General features: G+C 34.3%; 1 protein-coding gene across 1 annotated transcript in view; it reads left to right on the top strand.

Moving 5' to 3' along the window:
- The window catches only part of OTOGL (otogelin like), a 143,049-nt gene extending 121,360 nt beyond the window's left edge, over nt 1-21,689 (top strand). The window contains exons 47-59 of the mRNA XM_046646650.1: nt 1,140-1,352; nt 1,829-1,933; nt 2,309-2,416; nt 3,797-3,898; nt 4,370-4,474; nt 4,560-4,600; nt 10,600-10,663; nt 11,773-11,951; nt 12,409-12,513; nt 14,730-14,849; nt 16,240-16,285; nt 20,707-20,786; nt 21,449-21,689. Coding sequence (XP_046502606.1) covers nt 1,140-1,352; nt 1,829-1,933; nt 2,309-2,416; nt 3,797-3,898; nt 4,370-4,474; nt 4,560-4,600; nt 10,600-10,663; nt 11,773-11,951; nt 12,409-12,513; nt 14,730-14,849; nt 16,240-16,285; nt 20,707-20,786; nt 21,449-21,649 — 1,469 coding nt within the window. The 3' untranslated portion in view covers nt 21,650-21,689. The remainder of the gene's footprint in view (nt 1-1,139; nt 1,353-1,828; nt 1,934-2,308; nt 2,417-3,796; nt 3,899-4,369; nt 4,475-4,559; nt 4,601-10,599; nt 10,664-11,772; nt 11,952-12,408; nt 12,514-14,729; nt 14,850-16,239; nt 16,286-20,706; nt 20,787-21,448) is intronic.
- Nucleotides 21,690-22,265: the final 576 nt, after the last annotated feature.

The following is a 22,265-nucleotide window of genomic DNA, read 5'->3' as shown; positions in this document are numbered from 1 at the left end:
ATTCAAATTCCAATTATTCCATGTATTAGTGGTTCAGCTTTACCTCTATGAGCCTGAGGTTTTGCACCTATAAAATGGGGAAAATAGTAGTACTTATCCCATAAGGTTAGCGTGGGAATACATAAATATTACAAAGCATTTCACGCAAGTGCTTAGAGAAAAATAAGCAGACAAGAAATGGCAGATAGTGTCATCATCTGGGAGAAAACATTTAATATTTCTACTTTCATTTTCAAACCATTTTATTCTGACACATTGTCTCCATGGTGGTTGCCAATGAAAAAAGTAGAAAATTGCAGTACAGTACTTTATCAGCCATAGGGCTCGTTATTATCGTCAGAAGAAAAGAGACTTAGCTAACAAAGGGAAAGGCAAGTAGAAGTGAAATGCATATATAGTTTCAGAGACAAGTTTGTATTTGCCATTGGAGGAAGGAGTTGTGGAAGACTTGAGAATATACAGGCAAGCTTGTATTTGTTTTTAGGGACCTGTGAGCCTGGTTGGCCACAGTAAATAGCACCATATAAGAGAAGTTCACTGGGGGCTGAGGATATGGTGGCCACTACATTTATTTTGATTATTCCTTAAGAGAACTACCAGAGGGCCTTATATATCACTAAGTAAAACTTTAATGATAAAAGTAATAGAATCACTAAATATTTTTCTTGATTGCTTACTTACCACATTTACATTTTGAAACTGAAATGTTTTGAATTTTCTTATGACAAAAAAGTTAATGTGAGGTAGGGACTAACTTGTTTTCCAATTTTTAGCATTTTTATCAGTTAATATTTTAAACTAAATTTACATTACTGAGTTTGTCAAAGCTAAATAAATTGTATTAATGACTTAAAATGAATCAAAAATAATTAAAAAATCATCTTATTTAGGAGAGGAGATGCAAATTTACAGATGGTTGTAGAAGTCAAGAATATTTTCTGTGGACTACATCTAAAATTTCATTAAAGAACAATGTAAGCTAGTTGCTGATGAATGAAAAGAGGAATCTGAGAAAGAATAGATACGTAACATGTTATCGATGTCACTGGGCCAAGTCACGGTCTGACGTCAACCCATCACAGCTTGATTTGTTTTAGTGCCCAGCTTGTTGGTGATATAACATTGTTGATCTTTTCAAGCCTGCACTGATTGGGAAGACCAACCCCGCGCTGCTGGGGAGGTTTGGAATGGGGGCATTGACGAATGTGCCCTATACAAATGCTTGGAGAATGGAAGCATTATTCCCATAGAACCTGACTGTGATGAAGAGCCCTCTCCAATTTGTGAACGAGAAGCTGAAGTTGTCCTGGGCACCATTGATGTGTGGACCTGCTGTTCAAAGGAAGTTTGCGGTTTGTATGCAGGCTGAAGCCTTACAGTCAGTTAAAGCCACAAAACACGTGGATGTTCTTTGCGAAAAAGCAGGGCGTGTGTGATGCTTGGTATAGAAAGAAAATATAACAGTTGAAGTTACAATAGAAGTATTGCCATAAATGTCACTTGCACTTTCTTAAAACAAGTTTTGCCTCATTATGGTTTTGTTGATTTTGCAAACACACACGCAAAACTCTGGCTATTAGCAATTAATAATATTCAGTAATACAAGATAAAGGATCTGGGAATCTTTGCCTTTTGGCAATCCAGGGTGGAAGACAATAATAAACCTTAAATCTGCTGCCTTTTCACATATGACCTATTTCATGAGCTAAGTGGGTTTAATTGCAGTATAAAAACATGCAGAGTGGAGTCATTTCCCTGCTTTGAGTTAGAAACACAAGATATTAGTTATGTTCACTAATATTTTAATGCTTATTTTTCTTATTTCCAGGATGTGACATGACCTTGTGTGAAACTACCATTCCAACATGTACAGATAGTCAAAAATTGACCGTTGGCCACAGCCCTCTTTCTTGCTGTCCGCAGTACCAATGCGGTGAGTAACTAATTAGGGAAAATAAGCACAAGAGTCATTGTCTATTCAGAGTAGTGGGTTAGATTCTCATTCTTTGTGTCAACAAGGAAATTATTTATTATAAAAGACTGCTTGTGGAGTTGTCTTCCTAAAGATAGTTTTTGTAAACCTGCAATTTCTTTATAAATATATATAAACTTTAAATTTATATATTATATAAATGTGTGTATGTAGATAATTAACTCATTTCAAATATCTTAATCTTAGCAGAAATATATAGGAAATAGCAGGCTTTATATATAAATTCATATATTCAAAGAGAACTAAACCATACTACTTCATTTATTTTATCATCTCCCTCTATACAAATTTTCAAGTATCTTTGTGTTTCTGCAGAATGTGACCCATTCAAATGCCCCATTATTTCAATACCAGAATGCAGAGAAGATCAATTCACGATGCAAGTTCAAGAGGATGAGTCTTGCTGTTTTTCTCCTGTCTGTGGTGAGTGTTCTGTGAGATGATTTCTTGAAAGTGGAAGGATGTAGGGAAAATCTCTTATTTATGTGAATTTCATGGGACTGATGGTAACCAATATTCTGCTGTTATATTCATAGGAATTCCACTGAATAAGAACAATAGAAAAGAAAGTACAGCATTTTAAATGACTCATCATATCATTACAATTAGTGTTACTTTCTCGTATCAATAAAGACTATATGTATCAATCAAAACATGATCAAAATAATATAATCAAGTTGTTTTTTTTCTTTAAGAAGGCTAGCACTTAGCTCTTTTTTGGTGAAAAATTTAGTCCTGGCTTTCCTTGAAGAATCAACTAGAATAATGGACTCTGCTAAGACATTATAGGACCTATTTAAAATTTTCCTCCTGTATATCATGTGTGAGCTATGATGATCTCAAAAAAGAATAGTAGAAATGAAGGGTGTCTGGGAGATGACTGTATATGTAGCTATATTTTCTGTCTAATGAACTGGACATTGGAAAACAGAGAATTTTCTATTTTCCATTTCAAGTGAATTATCATATCAAAGATTGTTTGGTGATTAATTGGTTTTAGATGTACTTAGGAAAATCAGAACACATTGCTTGGTACCAAAGTTTTTTGACTACAAGTGGCAAAAACTGATTGATTCTGGCTAGGTTAAGCACAATCAATTATTGGAAGGATTTGGGGATCAAGATTTTGCAGGATCAAGATGAAACAGATCTTTCAAGCCCTGGAAGGCGAGAAACCAGCTGTTCTAGGTGTTGAGTCACTAATGATTGAGTCAGCAATGGATGAATTTCCTATCCTGGAGTGCTTCCGTTGATGATTCAAATGCCATAGAGAGAGATTCTGATTCATCTAATATGGGTTGTTCCCACACAGAGGCCTGGGAGAATCAAGCACCTCTGCAACAGTCACTCCAAATCTGTGTAGGTGGGGCTTTCCTCATGGTTGCTCAGAAATTTTATCAAAGTTGACAGAGGAATGCTGAACAGCTCTAGAAGACAAGTGTCTACTACATTGTTCGTCCGTTAATTGAAGTAATCAAAAGTAGTGAATTAAGAAAACATAAATTAATTAATGAAATTTTGATCCTAGTAAGAACTAGTTACTCCAGAAATCTTAATGCCTTGTATTTCTGGTAAGATGGTGTTCTTCTATGTCAGTATGCTTGGAAAGCAAAAGCAATGTGCTCAGGTATACTGTTGTTTTTATGACTAAATAAGAAGTTCTGTCTGTTAAAGCCTTATTTTCCTTGTTTCTTATTTTATTATACATAATGTATTTTATGTTCATCTCATAAGTGTATAGTAATTTGAGATAATAGTTTGTTTTTAGCTTGGCTGTGACTTCTGGCCTTTTTTTACCTTTAGTTTGTGAATCCTGTACTGAACCAATTCTACTATGTACTGATGGGGAGTTTCTCACTGTGGATCTTAATACCACACACTTCTGTTGTCCTCAGTATTACTGTGGTAAGTATATTTTAACTAATTTAAAATATTTAGGTATATCTGATATTTAAGAAACCCAGTGCATCTTAGTTGTACTGTTATATCAGACCTTAGTTGAATTCTGATATATTAAATGTATGTTAAATATATGTAATATTTTCATACATCTAAGAGCACTTCTTGAAGAATATTATTACCTTCTAAAAATAGATTAGCTATGACTTTTTCATCATCCTAGAATTTCTGGATATCCAGGTGATTCCATACAGGGCTCTTAATCTGATGAGCGGTTCCAGTTCTCCTACTGTTTACCTTCTTATGTGTTGTTAGTTCTGTCCTCATCAACATGTGGCAGTTGGGTGGTGGGAGGGGCAGCTCTGGGAAGATGTGAGTCCATGCACCACATCAGTAATGGCAGTGAACTAAATGGTAGGTAGGGAGAACTGGCTATTACATGAAGTTAATCTTTACCCTTGTGATATTCCTATTTAGTTTGTGAGCCAAATCTTTGTCCTAAGCCACTGCTCGACTGTGCAGAAGATATGAAACTTGCGAAAGAAAACATCTCTGGTCAATGTTGTCCAACGTGGCATTGTGGTAACTAATTTTCAAATTTTAAAGCTTTGTTACAATAAATTAATATATTCTGATCGATATAAACATTCTGATTTTTGCCTTTTAGAATGTAGCTGTGAAAACCTGGTTATGCCAACTTGTGAAGTGGTGAGAACACATGTTTTGATTGGCTTGTCGTATCTAAATCAGATTATTCTTCCTTTATCTCTCTCATTTCTGAATTCTTCTCAAAGTTAATGGAATTATTTTCATTAAATGGTGCTGAAGTAGATGAAAGTAATGTGCTCTAGTATTAGGGAGCAGCCAACCTTTTACATTTTACTTGAGGTAGGAAAGTGCAATATCTTATTTTTTTTACAGGTGACTAAATCTACTAGTTTTATATCTACTTAAGTTCATTGGTCTTAAAATGAAACAAAACATTGAAAAAAATATTATCTCAATATTGAAAGGTGCCCTCAGTGATTATTTCAGAAAGTGCATGAATAATACATCTGCTGTGGAGGAGGGGAGTACACATGTAACTGTCGGTAGCTTCTTAAGAGTTCTCTATGAATATGTAAACCTTAAGGACATTCCAAAGATTCAATTTTTAGAAATAATAATTATGACTCACATGTCACTTATTTAACCATTAGGTGCAGTCCATGATGCTTTACAAGAATTTATTTTCGTGAATTATTTGCCTTCATGATATAAGACTTGAGAAACATAACATATTCCTGGCCCTATATGTCAGAGAAGATAAGTTTTCTTTCAAAAGGCATTTTTTTTCTTTTCCATCTTAAACAATGTGTATCATTAGAGAGCTCATTCAGACTCTCCAGGTCAAAGCTATATTCTGGGGAATAAATGAGACATTTTTTAAAGTAATAGAACCCCTCAGGATGGCATTGTTTTGTTTAAAAAGTAGGGTACATAGTTTCAGTTATGCAATAAGTCCTAGAGATCTACTGCACAGCATAGAGCCTATACTTAACAATACTGTACCATATAATTAAAAATTTGCTAAGAGGGTAGATATTACATCGTGTTCTTATGACAAAATAATAATAAATGAGAGTGGGAGGAAACTTTTGGAAGTGATGGATAGGTCTGTGGTATAAACTGTGTTGATAGTTTCATAGATGTATACTTTTCTCCAATTTCATCAAGTCGTATACGTTAATTATGCACAGCTCTTATGTCAAATAAATAAATTAAATTATATTTTAAAAAGCATTAATCCAATGTTTACTCTATGATGAGTTATCATCTATGATTTGTTTATAATTTTTAAATAAGTTTCATAAAAATTGTCTCACTTGATTATTTTGTGTGCACTTTATACACATTTAACAAAAAGAGTAGAATTATGATAGCGTGTTTTTCTCAAGTCCTTCCCAGTTTACACAGCACGTTTAATATTTATCTCGTTGAATCTTCACCAAGTAGGTATTTTTAACTCATTTTATATGTAAGAAAATTGAGTCCTAGAGAGAGTAAATGATTGGCTGAGATCTCCAGGACTCAAACCAAGGGCCATTTCGTGTGTATTTATTTATTCTTAACTGTGCCTTACCTCTTTCATTTCCCCTACAAAGTGCAGCCAAGTATAAGTTTAAACAATAACAGAAGCAGGTGGAGACTGCTTTCTTTCTATTCCTGGCCTTGCCTCTCTCTAGCTGTGTCTCGCTTTCCTCATCTGTAATATAAAAATAATAACAATACTTACATTATAGGAATGAAATAAATTAATACAAATGAAATAGTTAGTACCTGACACATAGAAAGGGTTCTATATCTACCAGCTATAATTATTACTGAAAAATAAACCCAATACTCAAAAGTTAACCAGAAAGTGTAAATCATCATGGAACTTTCTAGGGAAGGTGAGCATCAAGAAAAGTTTGGAAGAAAGTGATAGGTTAAGAATAATAGATGAAAAGAGTTGAACTAGTCCAGACAGGACTCTCTCTCCTTGAGAAAGAGCTAAAGAGAGGAGGAACAACGAATGACTGTTGAGTTGGGGAGGGCTTTAAAGGCAAAGCTGAGGAATTTAGATTTGATTTACTCATTTACTGTTTTCAGTTATTCTTTCAACCAACATTTGTTGAAAACCCATTAGGTGTGGTCATGGTACCAGCCACCTAAAAAGAACAGTCCTACACTGAGGAACTCAGTGCAGATTTAATATGATAGGAGATGGAAAGGTTCCTGCATAGGATGGGACTTCGGATGAAAATGATGTTTGAGGGAGCAGATGTTGCTATTCCTGTGTAGCAGGGTAAGGGCATGACAACATTAGATGATAGGAGATCAACAAGAGCCTAGCACAGCCATTCATGAATGAGGACCTTGTGTATAGTGAGGTGGAGCAAGAGAGGTTGAATTCAAGAGCAAAAGAGAAGACTTTGGCCCTTTGTAATATATTTTACAAATGTGGATGTGTGGGTGTGTGTATGAGAGACAGAGAGAGGGAGATAGCTAAAAACTCTTTCAGGTTACAAGGCTCACACACAAAGGGTCCAAGAGTACTGGGTCCTTGGACAAACGCTCTAATGTCGTGAGATGCAGCTCAGAGTGGAGACCCTGGGATTCCATTTGTTCCCAGCCTCATTCAGAGCGCCCCTGGCAACACAGCATTTTGAGGCATTTCAGTAACTTCCAACACAGCAATATGAACTTAGGCCTTCCTCCTATGGGATTTTGTGCTTCCTGTGTTCTGGGTCCTTTGAAGCTTGTTTGGGTGGAAGCCTCTATGTTCACTCTTTTACCATGATGTGGTTGTTGCCTTAACTCCACCTTCTTTTGGAACTTTAATGCTTGTCTTGGCCTGACCACCAATCAACCAACTAATTCCTGTCTGTCCTTCCCTTTTCCTGTTTTTTTTTTCTTCTAGTGAGTTTCTACCATTCTACCTTTCCCTTGTTCTTTTCCTTCCCCAACATTTGTGCTAGGTGCTGGCCCATCTAGCTTATTTCCAGCTCAACTTTCAAGGTCTGAATATTAATTCTGAATCAAACTTTGACATTACCCAACGTTACAAACATGTACTGAGTGCCTCTTATATTCTGTATTAGCACTGTGCTGGCACAAAAACATAAGTAGTAGCTTCAGTATCCTTGAACATCTTACCTGAATATATGTGACCGCGCATGCATCATAATTTAGTTTTAATATTCATGGTTCTACGCATTGACCTGACCCATCATTCCTGAGTCCTCACTCTGAATGATGGCTACATGCTAGTTTCAGTGTTTAAGAAGATACATCTTGGGGCCGGCCGGGGGGCGCAGTGGTTAAGTTTGCATGGTCCGCTTCTCGGTGGCCCGGGGTTCGCCGGTTTGAATCCCGGGTGTGGACATGGCACCACTTGGCATGCCATGCTGTGGTAGGCGTCCCACATATAAAGTAAAGGAAGATGCGCACGGATGTTAGCTCAGGGTCAGGCTTTCTCAGCAAAAAAGAGGAGGACTGGCAGTAGTTAGCTCAGGGCTGATCTTCGTCAAAATAGATAAATAAATAAAACATAAAAAGAAGATACATCTTTTTAAAAATCACGTATGTGGTTTATTCACACAGACCACAAATGTATTTCAATGTAAAGAGTGTATGTCAGGCCTTTGCAGTATTTCTTTTTTAATGACAGCTTTATTGAAATATAACACATACCATACAATTCAGCCACTTAAAGTATACAAGTCAATGGTTTTTATGATGTTCACAGAATTGTGAAACCCTCAATGCTATCAATTTTAGGACAATTTCATCACCCCAGAAAGAAACTCTGTACCTGTTATCAGGCACTCCTTATTTCCCTCCAACCTCCCCAGCTCTGGGAAATCACTAATCTACTATTTTTTATTTTTATTTTTATTTTTTGTGAGGAAGATTGGCCCTGAGCTAACGTCTGTTGCCAATCTTTCTCTTTTTGCTTGAAGAAGATTGTCCCTGAGCTAACATCTATGCTAATCTTCCTCTATTTTGTATATGGGATGCTGCAACAGCATGGCTTGATGAGCAGTGTGTAGGTCTGTGCCCGGGATATGAACCTGTGAACCCTGGGCTGCAAAAGCGGAGCACACGAACTTAACCACTATGCCACTGGGCCGGCCCCACTACCCTACTTTTTATCTCTATAGATTTGCCTATTATGAATATTTCATTTAAATGGTATCATATAATATGTGGTCTTCTGTGATTCCTTTCACTTAGCGTAAAGTTTTCAAGGTTCATCCATGTTATAGCATGTATCAGTACTTCATCCCTATTTACTATTAAATTATATTCTGTTGTATAGATAAACCTAGACATTTGTCCACGTAAAGGTATACAATGGCCGATAGCACCAGAAAAGATCCTTAACTTCATTAACTATTAGTTAAATGAAAATCAGAACTACAGTAAGATAGCACTTCACACCCACTAAAAAGTCAGATAATAATATATGTTGACTATGATGTAAAGAAATCGGAACCCTCATCACTGCTGGTGGGAATGTAAAATGGCACAGCTGCTTTGAAAAACAATCTGGTAGTTACTTAAAAGGCTGAATATATAGTTGCTATATGACCCAGCAATTCCACTCTTAGATATATACCCATGGGAAATGAAAACATATGTCCATGCAAAAGCTTGTATATGAATATTCATAGCAACACTATTCATAATAGCCCAAAAGTGGAGACAACTTAAGGTGATTTTGCTACTGACTTTAAAGGAGAGAAGTGCGTGCTTGAGAGTAAAAAATACCACGATATTTGATGTAATACTGGGTATTGGCAGAAGAATCAAGGAGATATTTCCTCTAGGTGAAATTGAGTAAGAATAAAAGTATGACTAAATATATGGATAAGATCTCACAGGAAATGAGTATAGATGGGGAGAATAGAATATTTAAACTAAAGCTTGGGAGGACACAGTGGGCATTGTGGCTTTCACTGTTGAAGAAGAGGTGGCTAAGTGACTTAAAAGGGTTGGTGTGAGCCTGATACCTCCTTATCTAATCTTTTGGAGTAGGCGTGCAGTGGGAGAACTTGATTTATTATTATTTTTTAACTCCATATTTCTACAACACTTTATTTCGAATCCCATTGGGACTGTGTAATGACTAAAAGTCATAAAACATCAAATGAGTTAATGTTTATGAAACTACACCTTATAAAAGACTATAAAAAGTAAGATATTATTAGTTTATGGGGAAAAGTGCCTTTTATATGTTACAATGAATTTATTTGAATCATTTTTTGTGTCAAGAATCAAATTGGTTTTATTACTAATGTCATATGAAAGTTAAATACAGCCATGAAAAGTGATGCTTAAAATGCAGTTCTTGAAACTTTTAAGCCTGATCCTACTCTTGAGAGGAATCTAAACTATTCCTAATTGGGCAAAGTTTAAGCACTGGTCATGGCAACAATTTGCTAACAGCTAAAGGTTATATAGTACTTTCTGTGTGTCAGCCCTTTGGTAAGCTCTTTGCATGTATTGACTCATTTATTTCTCTCAACATTCCTAAGAGGTAGGCAGTATTATTATCGCCATTTTACAAATGAGGGCAGTGAGGAGTGGACTGGCTAAGTAACCTGTCCTAGATCACGCAGCAAGCAGGTAGCAGAGCCAGGATTGGCACATGGGCGTTCCCATCCCTGAGTCTGTGCTATTAATCACTGCGCTATACTCTTCTCCTGTTTTATATGCTGTAGTAGCCTTGCTTGCACGCAGACACCAGAGCCCTGGACCAGCTCTATAGAACAGATCAAGAGCATTTCCAGTAAGTGAAGCTTCCAGGGTTAGCAAGTGTTCTCTTATTTCAAATTGCCCACTAGAAGCTCAGAATCAAACAATATAGTTTTAAAGTTAGGACAAACCATAAAGATCATCTTATCCACCTTCACTCATTTAATAGATTAGGAAATTAAAGTCTAAAGAGACTGAGTGATCCGTGATCACATTGTTTATTGTAAATTTCTTCCATGGGCTGCTAATTAAACAACCACTGGGTTAATCCAAGCCTGTTTATTGTCAAATATTTATTAAGCCCGTACTATGTGTTTGGCTGTGTGGTAGAGAACTCATTAGATGTTATATGGTGTATTTTTTTTTATAATTGTCATATAATAAGCCATACGATCTGTCATATAATAACAATATCTTTCTAATAGGGAGAATTTACTACAATAGACCGTAACTTTCAGAGTGATTGTGGATGTGTGAAGTATCTCTGTGGTAACTATGCTTTTTGTAACTTTTAAATGATAGTGAATACTGTTGGTGTCTGTTGTTGATAATTAACAAATTAAAGATGATTTTCTTTGAGATGTGTTACATATTTTAAGCCATTCACCAGCTTTTGAGTATAAAAATGTCTATTATTTTTTAGTTTCTTCTTTTGTAATATCTCTAAATGTTCTGAGAAATCTGATAATAGGAGAGAAAAATGAATACTTTTTCAGAGGCTTGACAGAATTTAAAGTTCATACTAGAGTTCTTTTTAATATATTTAAATAATATTTAATTTTTAAAAAGTAGGCAACATCTAAAAGTGAGATTTTTGCTCATTGTTTTATTATTATTGATGTTAATTTTTCAAAGTGCAGAGTTAATTTTCTGTGAAATCAATCTTCATATTAAGTATTCGTAGGTTAATAAAAAATAAAACTTTCATTCAACAACTTGAAACTTATGTATTTTTATATGAAATAAGGCCCAAATTCAGTGTTGGTGAGTCACAAAGAGCCTCTGAGCTGAATTCTTCATCACTATTCTAGCCCACCTCAATATGCCACCTTTAAGGGTATGATAGCGTATTAAATCAGCTACCTTCATCAGGAAGTATTATTTATATAACTATTTATTTTGCAAGACAATAAAGTTGAAATTTTTCTCTCAAAATAACAATTAAAAACCATAAAATGTCACACGGTCCCATGATGAAGAGACCTGCTACTACTGATTTCGATTTTGCCTCCATCTATATCCACTCCCCAAAATGGTCATGTCTTGTTTCCGGAAGAGGGAACAGCAAGTAGATTGATGATCTCTTACGTATAAAATTCTGGAATCTGCTATAAAGTATAGCTTTTGGAGGAAGTTCAAACATTTAACAGCAGTTGAGTTTACAGATTAATTTCTTATTGTAGGTTAAGGAATAAACGTGCTGCATTCATTATTAAGTAAGCTCTTGAGTTATTAACAACATATAAAGGTGAAGATCTTCATTGGTTTTGAAAAATTTCCACATCATAATGAAAACAGAGACTTAAATAAAAGTTCCAGTGATTGATTAATAAAATCCTCAGTATAGTACTTTCTTGTGGACTATTTCTTTTTCTTAGAAAAGGATGATGTGTGCGTATTTCAAGAAGTATCAGTATTGAATCCTGGCCAATCTATGATAAAGTATTTGGAAGGAGACTTTTGTTATACAATAGAGTGTCTGGAAGAAAAAGATAACCATACAGGCTTTCACACTCTGAATTTTACAATGGTGAATTGTTCAAAAGAATGTGACATTGTAAGTATTCTTTATAAGTCATTCTGGTGAGAGTTAATCGATCTTAAAATGGCAGCTATAGAATTTGAACTAGTGACTACTCCATAAGTCAAGAATATATACTCAAATCATTCTTCTGTCATCTATTAATGTCTAATGTATCTATATAATGCAGACTTTCCTTTTTCTGTGTATAACCTTGAGCTTCAGGGGTCTTACTATTACAGCTTGCTTGACCTGAGGTTGCTACACCTACTTGATGAATCTTGGCTGGTAGATGTAAAGGATATCATTTGCTTCACTTCCTATATAGCCACATAAAGTCAACTATTATCTGAAGTGCCTCAAATTCACCCTTAGAAATGCTTCCAGGTGTTCTGAGAGAGCATATAGTTATATGGGAAGCACATCGAGAACTAATTCATTAAAATATTAGTATCGTTGTGTGGTTAATTTAATGTATTATCATTATACACAGCACCAGGTATACACTCCATCTCCAAGTGATTATGACTGTTGTGGTACCTGCAAAAATGTGTCCTGCAAATTTCAAAGGGAAAATGGAACATCAGTTATATATGAGGTATGAATTCCTTATTTCCTAAAATGTATCCCTTGGAGGTTAGCTCTCTGTGCTACTTTTTAAAGAAGATGTTCTTAAGTCAAATAAGTTTGAAAAATGCACACAAACATATAGAGTTCTACATACAATGAACACACCCATATACAGCATACTGACAACACACAAGACACGGTTACATTTGTCACATTTTAAAGTATCTGATAATTCCTGTTGTAAGGAAACATGTTTAACTCATTTCTCAAACTTATTTTATCATAGATCCTCACTTTTTTCCAGATGTGAGGAATGAGCTTTGAGAAATGCGTATTTCTAATCATTACAAATGGAAAGAACAATATTGGTTTTTTTCCACTCACTTGAAATGAAGCATTTTAATAGAAATCTGAAATCCAAGATGTTAGCACTTTATTATTTCACATATTGAAGATTTAAGTGGATAAATAAGAGAAAAGTTTTAGAATATCTGACAATTTAAAAAAATATGATTCTAAAAGTCATTGTTATACCACATCTTTCCATCAAAACAATAAAATTATTCAGAATTCTCTCATTATCTCATAATAACTCTAACAGGTGTGCAGACTGACCTACTCCCTGCCTAGAACAGGAGAAGAGAACTTCATAATTAGTGCAGTTGTTAGTGACGCCATCAGATTTAGGAGGGTCACAAATTCTGTTTATAATTTACATCACCTGAAAGTAGTTCCAGTTTATTTTGCTATGCTTAATTTTTTTCCATTAACAGTTTAATCTTCTGGAGGTCTTATTTCTGACATTCTTAATTACATAGGATTGCTGAGATACCCAAAGAAAAACAGATATCTCCAATTCTGTACATTTTATTAAATAAGAAAGATGAACAATTATCTTCTTGTGCCATAGCCTATTGTTTTACCATTATGTGCAAAGTAGTGTTATTGATTTAAACAGTCTTGTTGATATTATTTATCTGTTTTGTAATATATTTTCTAAAGAAAGCAAACATTTTTCTTTTGAAAAAGCAAACATAAAATGATGAGGAGGTGTAGGTGTCAGTGAGAGAAAAGGAATCAGAGACTACTTGAAAAAATACAGTAATTTGGGGATTTTGGTAACAGGGCAACATAAACTCTATAGATGTCAACAATCCAGGAACGATTGGCATATATAATTAGTATTCTCAGTATTATCCCTGAAATTTGAATAAAAAATTAAATTATGTTCTGAATATTTTTTAAGAACACAGCAAGTATGCAATATAGGTAAATATACAGCAGGATCATTAACTCTTGGCTCTTTCAAAGATAAGCTTTAGTTATCTAGAAATGTAATTTCTATGGTACAACTAATTTTTTATTTCAGATAAATTTTATGGTACTATTTGAATTGAATATTAGAATTACTATTTGAATTTGAATATTTTATCTTCTTTTAGACCTGGACTTGTAGATAATTTCCAATTGAAGTTCATAGAATACCTGAAGATATCCATAAGTTAAAACAGAATCTAGGGAAAAAAAGTTTGTCAAAATTCTTTACTGGTCCCTAAGGAATCTTCAAGCCAGGGTTTGACTAGCATTTAAAAATGCAAGTTATAAAATAAAATATAGATCAACAATTACTGCCCAATAATTACATAATAATTATTTTCAGCTGACTTTACTTCTAAATAAGAATTCTGAAGTCAGGAATGAAATAAGCAGTTATTATGTTTAAAAATTTGTTAGAAGAATAGGAATAGGTTTTTAAATAACCATAAGGTATAAAAACTAGAACCCTAAGTCAATAATCACTATCATCCAAAGACTTTTTAATTTGTTGCTGATAAGGGAGTGGAAGGAAGAATAAACAAATCTCAAGAAGGGAGGCATATTAAGTAATATGATTTGTTGTTTTATAATTAGTGAGGAAATATTAGAGCAAGACCTTTGACACTTGGCCAAATTAAATAGCTAATTTTTTAATAGAAACAGATACCTATTTGCTTCTTTCTGTTGCTTTATTTCACATTAACATCTCAGTTCTAGTATGAAACCAAACACACACACACATTACATGCATATGTATTTTTAACCATTTTAGATACATTTTGGGACATTTCCAGATGTAAATTTCATGTCACAGGAGACTCTCTACGTCTTGACTTGACTTTTGATTCAGTAGAATAGGAAATATTCTTCTTAAGAAATGTAGCAGATTTTAATAAACAAAACAGCAACTTTCTTGTTTACTTTTAGGAGGGGAGTACCTGGCATTATAACTGCTCCACGTACGAGTGTGTGAAGACGGATGAAGGGACAATGATTCTGAACTACAGTATGGTCTGTCCTCCTTTTAATGAGACAGAGTGCAAAATGGTTTGTACTTTGTTATATCTAAGAAAATTAGTGTTAAATATAATTTAGAAAACACACATTAATATGCTTTCCAAGGTCATAAATACAGACATTGTAGCTTATTTATTTTGGTGAATGTTTTATTTTTATGGATGTATAAAAGCTCTGTTATATTCCCTCAGTTTGCTATTTGGAGTTATGTATGGTGTTTCTTATAATTTTCACTCTTCCTGAATGGATATTATGTTATCTCTAGGTTTTTAATATGTAGACCAAAGAATTATTGAAAACTCATTTGATCAGCAGACCTAGTCTTTCTTTCAGTTTAGATTAATAAACTAATCAATCAGAGGTTGGCCAATTTTCTCTTTCTTAAGCACACAGCCGGATTTATGATGGCATTCAATTTTGATGCATGCTGGCCTAAGTGAAGCTTGTCCTGGCTTCTCTGAGCACAGGCCACTGCATTACTGACCCTTTAGTTTTGCTCTCCCAGTTCCCTGTTCTCTCAGAGAAGAGTCCATTGAGAGAGTAGATTTTTGAAAGTGATAACAAGTTTTAAAAAAGATTCTTTGTAGCTTTAATTATTTAGGAGATAATAATCCCTAATGAAAGTTGAGCTTTGCTCTGTTGTGTGAGGCAATGTTTTTCTTGAGTGTAGAGAAATAGCATGGTCTCATTGATTTTGTTTTTTCCGAGACGTGCCCCTTTACAGGCGATGGCTATCTAGCAGGCTGGTTAGATAGATATCATATGTACTAAAGTAATAGAATTCCATCTCCTGGAAGAATCTTAGGCATCGTCTTATTTCACAGATTCATTATTATAAAGTAAATTATTCTTTTATTTGAATTGCAATTAGCAAGTAACTAAAAGCAATTAACAACTTATTGTAAGAATTCCAAAAGATAATCAACAAAATTTCCTTAATTTTGTCTTTGGCAAGAGTCATCCTGAAGTGGAGAATTTTTTTGAATAATAAAATATTACAGAAAAAGATATGTCATTTTAGCACTCCAGTTATTTTCAGGAACTCAGTCTAGTCTGATAGCATAGTTTAGATTATTTTGAGGAGTTTAAAAAACATAATGGCCTCTATTTAGAGTGCCTATTAGTACTTTGCTTTGGTAAGAAATTTTTTTATGGTATTTATAATGTGTTCTTTTAAGTAAGTTAATCTTTTTGTGCTCCTTTTCATATTACTAATGAATAAATAAAATTTTAAACAAAATATCTGCTCCTAATTTTAAAAACAAAGAAATTCTTATTAGAAATAGTTAAATTCCAATCATTTTCCTATAAAGGCTTTGTGGTATTTAATAAAAATATTGAGAAATTTAGTTTTCTATTTCTAGTCTGAGGAAATAAACGAACTCTGTGATTTTTGACTTTATTCCTTCTCTCCTCCTAGAATGAAGGGATTGTAAAGCTCTATAATGAAGGCTGTTGCAAGATCTGTAAGTGAGGACATATTACATCTATTAATTTGATAGATTAATTTTAATTGCTCGCTGTGATTATGATTTTTCTCATAAAATTCAGTTCTTATGATGCAAGGAGGGAAGCAAATGCTATAATGTATATTATTTAAATGTTTTTGTGTCATGTGGTTGATTATTTTGTACTTAGTCTTTATCTTCTGGAGTATGAGTAAAGTGTTTTTAATTAGGATGAATTTTAACTTATGTATTAGAAATTTCTTTAATGTTGCATTTACCAAGGGTATAGAATAGAATATTAATAGGTTTTAAGCTCAAAGGTGCCCTAGGGTCAAACGTGCTTGGAACACACTGAACTACACAAAGTGGATTTTGATGAGAATGGCACTGTGACTCCAATAAGGATGTAGAGTGCAGTAGTTTCCAAACCTTTTTGAACAAGTCTATGATTCTGTATAATACATTTGAGAAATGCCAGTTTAGTGAATTGTATTTAAACCTTACATATAAAACTTCTCATACTTATTTTGATAAAGTTATGTGCATGCACTATATTTTAGATTAATTTGAATTATAAGGTTTATTTCTCAGTAATTTTTAATGATTTTAAGGACTAAAATAGAATAGAGCGGTATTCATGCAACCATTTTCATTTTTTCTTTTTAAAGTATTTACGAATTTATGTCAAAATAAAAATAGAAGTTTTAGGAAATTTGGCACAGATAATAATTTTAAAATTGTTTAGAGAAGCTTTCGGAAAAAAGGGTACAATACACTTCAGGTTAATAATGCCATAATGGAGGGTTGGATTCTTAGATACAAATTATTAGGCTTCTCAAGTGAGATTTCTGAACTTTTTTCATCAAGGACTAAATCCCATAAATATGTAAAAATGGTCTTGTGTATTTAAAGCTGATAGTCATATTGAACAGAATATTAAAATATGTTAAAAAATTGATACAACATAATTATAATATATACTATTGAACATAATAGCGTATAAATCAGGAACTATCCTAAGTTTTCTACAGGCTGTTTATTTCTCACAAAATTCCAATGAAATAGGTTCTGCTTTCATCCTGACTTTCAGCTTAGCGAGGGTAAGTAACTCTCTGAGTCATACCTCTTGTGAAGGATGGGATTCGACTCCAGACTTGATTGCACAGCCTGCTTCTTAAGCACTAATGATACTCTGGAACATCCCCAGGATAAGTTTTGGGAGAGGACAGAGGCTGACTGATGTCTGTTGATCATTGGCAGGGCTAGTATGACAGAGATTTTCTTTACATGAGTTATAAACAAACAAATCCAACACATATGTAGACATCCATCACAAACAAAAAAGTTCAACGTAAGATGGCTTGATGTCTAATTTGTTATTGTATTAGTTTGTCGGGGCTGCCATAACAAAGTACCACAAACTGGATGACTGAACGGATGTTTATTGGCTCACAGTTCTGAAGGTTGGAAGTCTAGGACAAAGACGTGGGCAGGGTCGGTTCCTTCGGAGGGCTGCGGGGGAAGGGGTGTTCCAGGCCTCTCTCCTTGGCTTGTAGATGACTGTCTTCATGTTCCCTTGATCCACTTATCTGTTTCCAAATTTCCGGTCATAAAGATGTCAGTTATACTGGATTAGGGCCCACCCTAATGACCTCAGTTTTACTTGATTACCTCTGAAAAGACCCTGTCTCCAAATAAGGTCACATTCTGAGGTACATAGGAATATTTGGAAGACACAATTCAACCTATAACAGTTATCTTTTTGGGACTTTTGTGGGTAATATAATGTATAAAAAAAAGCACTTGTGCATTTTTAATTGCTAGAGCTCAGACACAAACTAATTAAAAATTTTATGCTCATTAGAAATAAGCAATTTTTTTATTCAGTATTCTCTGAATCAAATGTAAACTAATATGTATCAAATAGTCGTTGTATCAGGAACTTAAGGAATGAAATTTAGGCTCCAGAATCTGAGCAAGCTTATATTTTTATGATCTCATTTCTCTTTCCTTCTGCTCCCTCAAGTGTAGACTCTTCTTTAGGTGTGAGATACAGGAATAGAATCATATTGCAATATGAAGTCCTTGGATTTGTAGCCCCATGTTAATTACTAGAGAAGTGAGTACATTTATGTTATCTGAGGGTGAACAGGATCTGTGTGACTGATCATATTGCTACCATTCATTTCCTGCCACACATCAACACTATTAAGCCCACTGCAGACAGCACTACAATTATTCTTCACCACAGTTCTGGGAGGTAGGTGTGGTTTCCCCTACAGATGAGGAAATGAAGATTCAGAAAAGTTGATCGCACTAGTCAGTAATAGATTTAGGCCTCTCCAGTGCCTGGTCCCAGGATCTTTCAATTTTGCCAAGCTCTTTGAAGTTGCGGAATAATAACAAGCCACCTCAGTTTCTCTCATTGGACATATAAGAACTTGTGATGTATTTCTGCTTTGGTGTCAGAGAACCCTTGCCTGCAGTCTGCTTTCTGGTGACCAGGCTGTATCAGAGAGACTGTAGATGTGGATGGTGGGTGCTGTGCTAAACAAAATCTGTTACAATAAAGTCTCTGTGGAATGAATAGGAGATGATTCTTAGTACAAACAGATTTGGCCAACTAACAATAAATTTATGCTGTCCCAGTTTCATTCATCAAATGGATTAAACAGATTTTTATTGAGTGCCTCTCAGGTACCAGACACTCTTTTAGTCACTGGGATTATAATAGTGAATGAAACAATATCTGCGTGCACAGTGCATATTATCTAGAAGAGGAGGAAACAATAAATATGTAAATATATACTATTATGTCAGGCAGTGATGAGTGATATAAAGAAAAACAGTGCAGAAAAAAAGGGATGGAGAGTGAGGGGAACTGGGTTGCTAATTTAAGTGGGTAGTTAGAGAATGCCTCTGTGAGGAGGTGTCATTTGAGCAGAGAGTGAATGTCCTTGGGAAGCCAGCCAGAAAGAGTGAAGAGTATTCAAAGTGGAGGAAATAGTCAAGTGCGCCTATAGCACGGGGACAAAGGTGATAGAACAAAGAGGGAAGGCACCTAATAGGTCATGTTAAAGATGATTTCTTTATTCTTAAACTTACATTAGAATAGAAGGCTAATGAAGGAACCATGGAGTGAAAGCATCATAAGGTACAAAACAGACTGCCCTCTGCCACCAACACTGAGCTTTGGGCCACAATACAGTGGTAGGTCAGGAAAAAGAGACAGGACAAGCTTAGGAGATGGAGGAGGAGCGACAAATGAGATGGGAGGAAAACCAAAGAGTGCTCTGGAAGCTAAGTGCGGAAAGCATTACCAAGGAGGAGGGAGTGATGGACTGGGTCACATGCTGCTGAGAAGTCAAGTAGAATGAGAACTGAGATGTGACCTTTGAAATTAGCAATTTGGAGGTCATGGGTGGCCTTGACAAAGGACAGTTTAATTTCAGGCAATCTTTGCTACTTATCTCCACTTCATCCAGAGTAGCTTAATTTTTATATACTTTACGTGTGGCGAATTCATTTAAGCATTTATTTAAATAAAGATTTTTGTGGCTAAACTCATTTGAAAATTGGAGATCTAATTCCAGTCTTTTGCAAACAAGGAAACTCAGCAGAATGATTCAATGGCTTTCCTGAAGTGACGAAGCAAGTTAGTAACAGAGTGAAGGAAGAACCTTGGTCTTTTGCGTCCTGATTCAGGGGTTGCATCTACTATCATACAGCATTAAATATATATTCTTGGGTGTATTATCAAGTGATAATCATCACACACAGAGGCATATTAATGTAACATTAATTAATACAAACTGTTTTCATCTGAAATCAAAGAGGTCATTTCAGAGCCATAAAATCAAGTGTAATATGATTCATCCATAAGTTTCGACATAGTTGATAAATAATTCAATTTCATTCATGCATGATTTTATATTAATATCCATGACGATAATGTGGTTTTAAATCTATCAGTTTTTAATTTTAAAATAGATTTATGAATATATGTACAGATGCCTTGATTATGTATATGTATATTTACTTCTACATGCCATGATTCATTCTAAAAATTATTTTATATTTTTAGAATTTTAAGTATATATTTTGTCTGTCGATTTATCTATACACCACACACAGGTTGGTGTTAGCATTATTGCATGTGTGGAATACTTTTGTTTATAATTATGACAATCATTCCAGGACAATAAGTTAAAGAGATGAGTATAAAGCTAGAAAATATAAGAGAGAATCTATTTAGAAGGTGAATATAAATATTGAACATAAAATACGTAAGAGTAACATTTTAGTATATCTCGATATAGGAATATATTTTATAAAAATATATCAATTTTCTATTTTAAATATATTCATGTGTTTAACTAAATTAAGAAACAATTTGAAATGGGCCTTTTGATGAATAAATGTTTTTTATATTTTATCAGGCAAACGAGAAGAAAGAATATGTCAGAGAGTGATCATTAAATCAATTATAAGGAGACAGGACTGTATAAGTCAAAGCTCTGTAAGTGGAAAAGTATCATTTGTTACATAAAACACACGTGTCTTTTAAAAGTATGTGTATCTTGGCACTAATAAGTTTGTAAGCCAACGAAATGCCAACACTTACAATATTTAACTTTGAGATTGTTCCCACATTCTAATATTAAAATATTCTGTTTGTGAAACAGTGTGAATTATTCTTAGCATAAATAATCAACAATTCTGAACGATAATTGCAATCCAGAGAGATGGAAATTAAGCTTAAATACATTTGACTACATTTCCTGACTATGCAATTTTACTCAGCAAAAATAGTCCTAGTTCTAACTTCACCCCCTTAATATGACCTATCTAATTCTATAGTCTATTTGAGCCATGATATAATATAGGGTAGAGAGAATCATTAGGTGGTGATTAATATAGTCCATACACCTGTTTAGTTATGTGTCTTATTTCATACCTTGAGTTACATCAGAATTGCTGTGTTAGGCATCACCATGAATCTCTTTGACTTATCTGAGTTACTAAGTTACAACCTAGTATTTTTTTGCCATCTCTGCAATACAGAAGCTTGAGAGTAAGTGATAAGGCAGAAAGTCTTGCTTTCATTTGACTTCCTAGTAGAATCAAATAGCCAGTTTTTAAAATTTTTAAGCTTTTTTCCCTCACTGTCTCTCCTTACAGATAAATGTCGCATCTTGTGATGGAAAATGCCCATCAGCTACCATATATAACATCAATATTGAGAGCCATCTAAGATTCTGCAAGTGTTGTCGTGAAAATGGAGTGCGGAACTTGACTGTGCCACTGTACTGCTCGGGAAATGGCACTGAAATCATGCACACTCTCCAGGAACCCATCGACTGCACATGCCAGTGGAACTGAACTTGGATTCCGGGAGCTCTGTGCAACATCATAACATTGAATGGAGTTAACTTTTATCTCTATTATTTAGGCACAGGGTGGATTGATACTGTTTAATAATAATGTATTTTTCAGACTATTGGGACATGGCAATTTAACACTTGGTACAAAATATATACAATTTCCATGGAAAAATTAGATTTATTGATTTTCTCTATTTTGGAGAATCAAATGATTTTAAGTTGTTCAGCTGAAATGCTGTTATGTATATAATTGCTACATGCCACAGACCTGGGATATTGTCATCAACTAGAAGGTTATTTTGCAGAATTCCTTTCAGTTTCACTCAGTAGTTATTTTTTTTTATTTGCCAAGTCTGTTATAACTATCCAAATTAAGATATTCTTTTATCTCTACAGCTTGGTAAATGTAATCATTTAAAATTGGCATCTGGATAGTCATAAAGAGTGGTGTGCTTAGAGACAGATCAAGGAATTAGAAGATTTTAGATTATTTAAAGCCTGAATGGATATTAGGGATGTTATTGCAAATTCCCTTCATTTTGCAGGAGTATCAGTTAACCAGAGAAGCTGTGTGACTTGTGCAAATTCATTTGGTGTAACAATATAGTGAATTC

The sequence above is a fragment of the Equus quagga genome, chromosome 19, assembly GCF_021613505.1.
Source record: "Equus quagga isolate Etosha38 chromosome 19, UCLA_HA_Equagga_1.0, whole genome shotgun sequence".
NCBI classification, from domain to species: Eukaryota; Metazoa; Chordata; class Mammalia; order Perissodactyla; family Equidae; genus Equus; species Equus quagga.
Note: the sequence above shows the minus strand (reverse complement) of the source record. Positions and strands in the feature narration are given on the sequence as shown.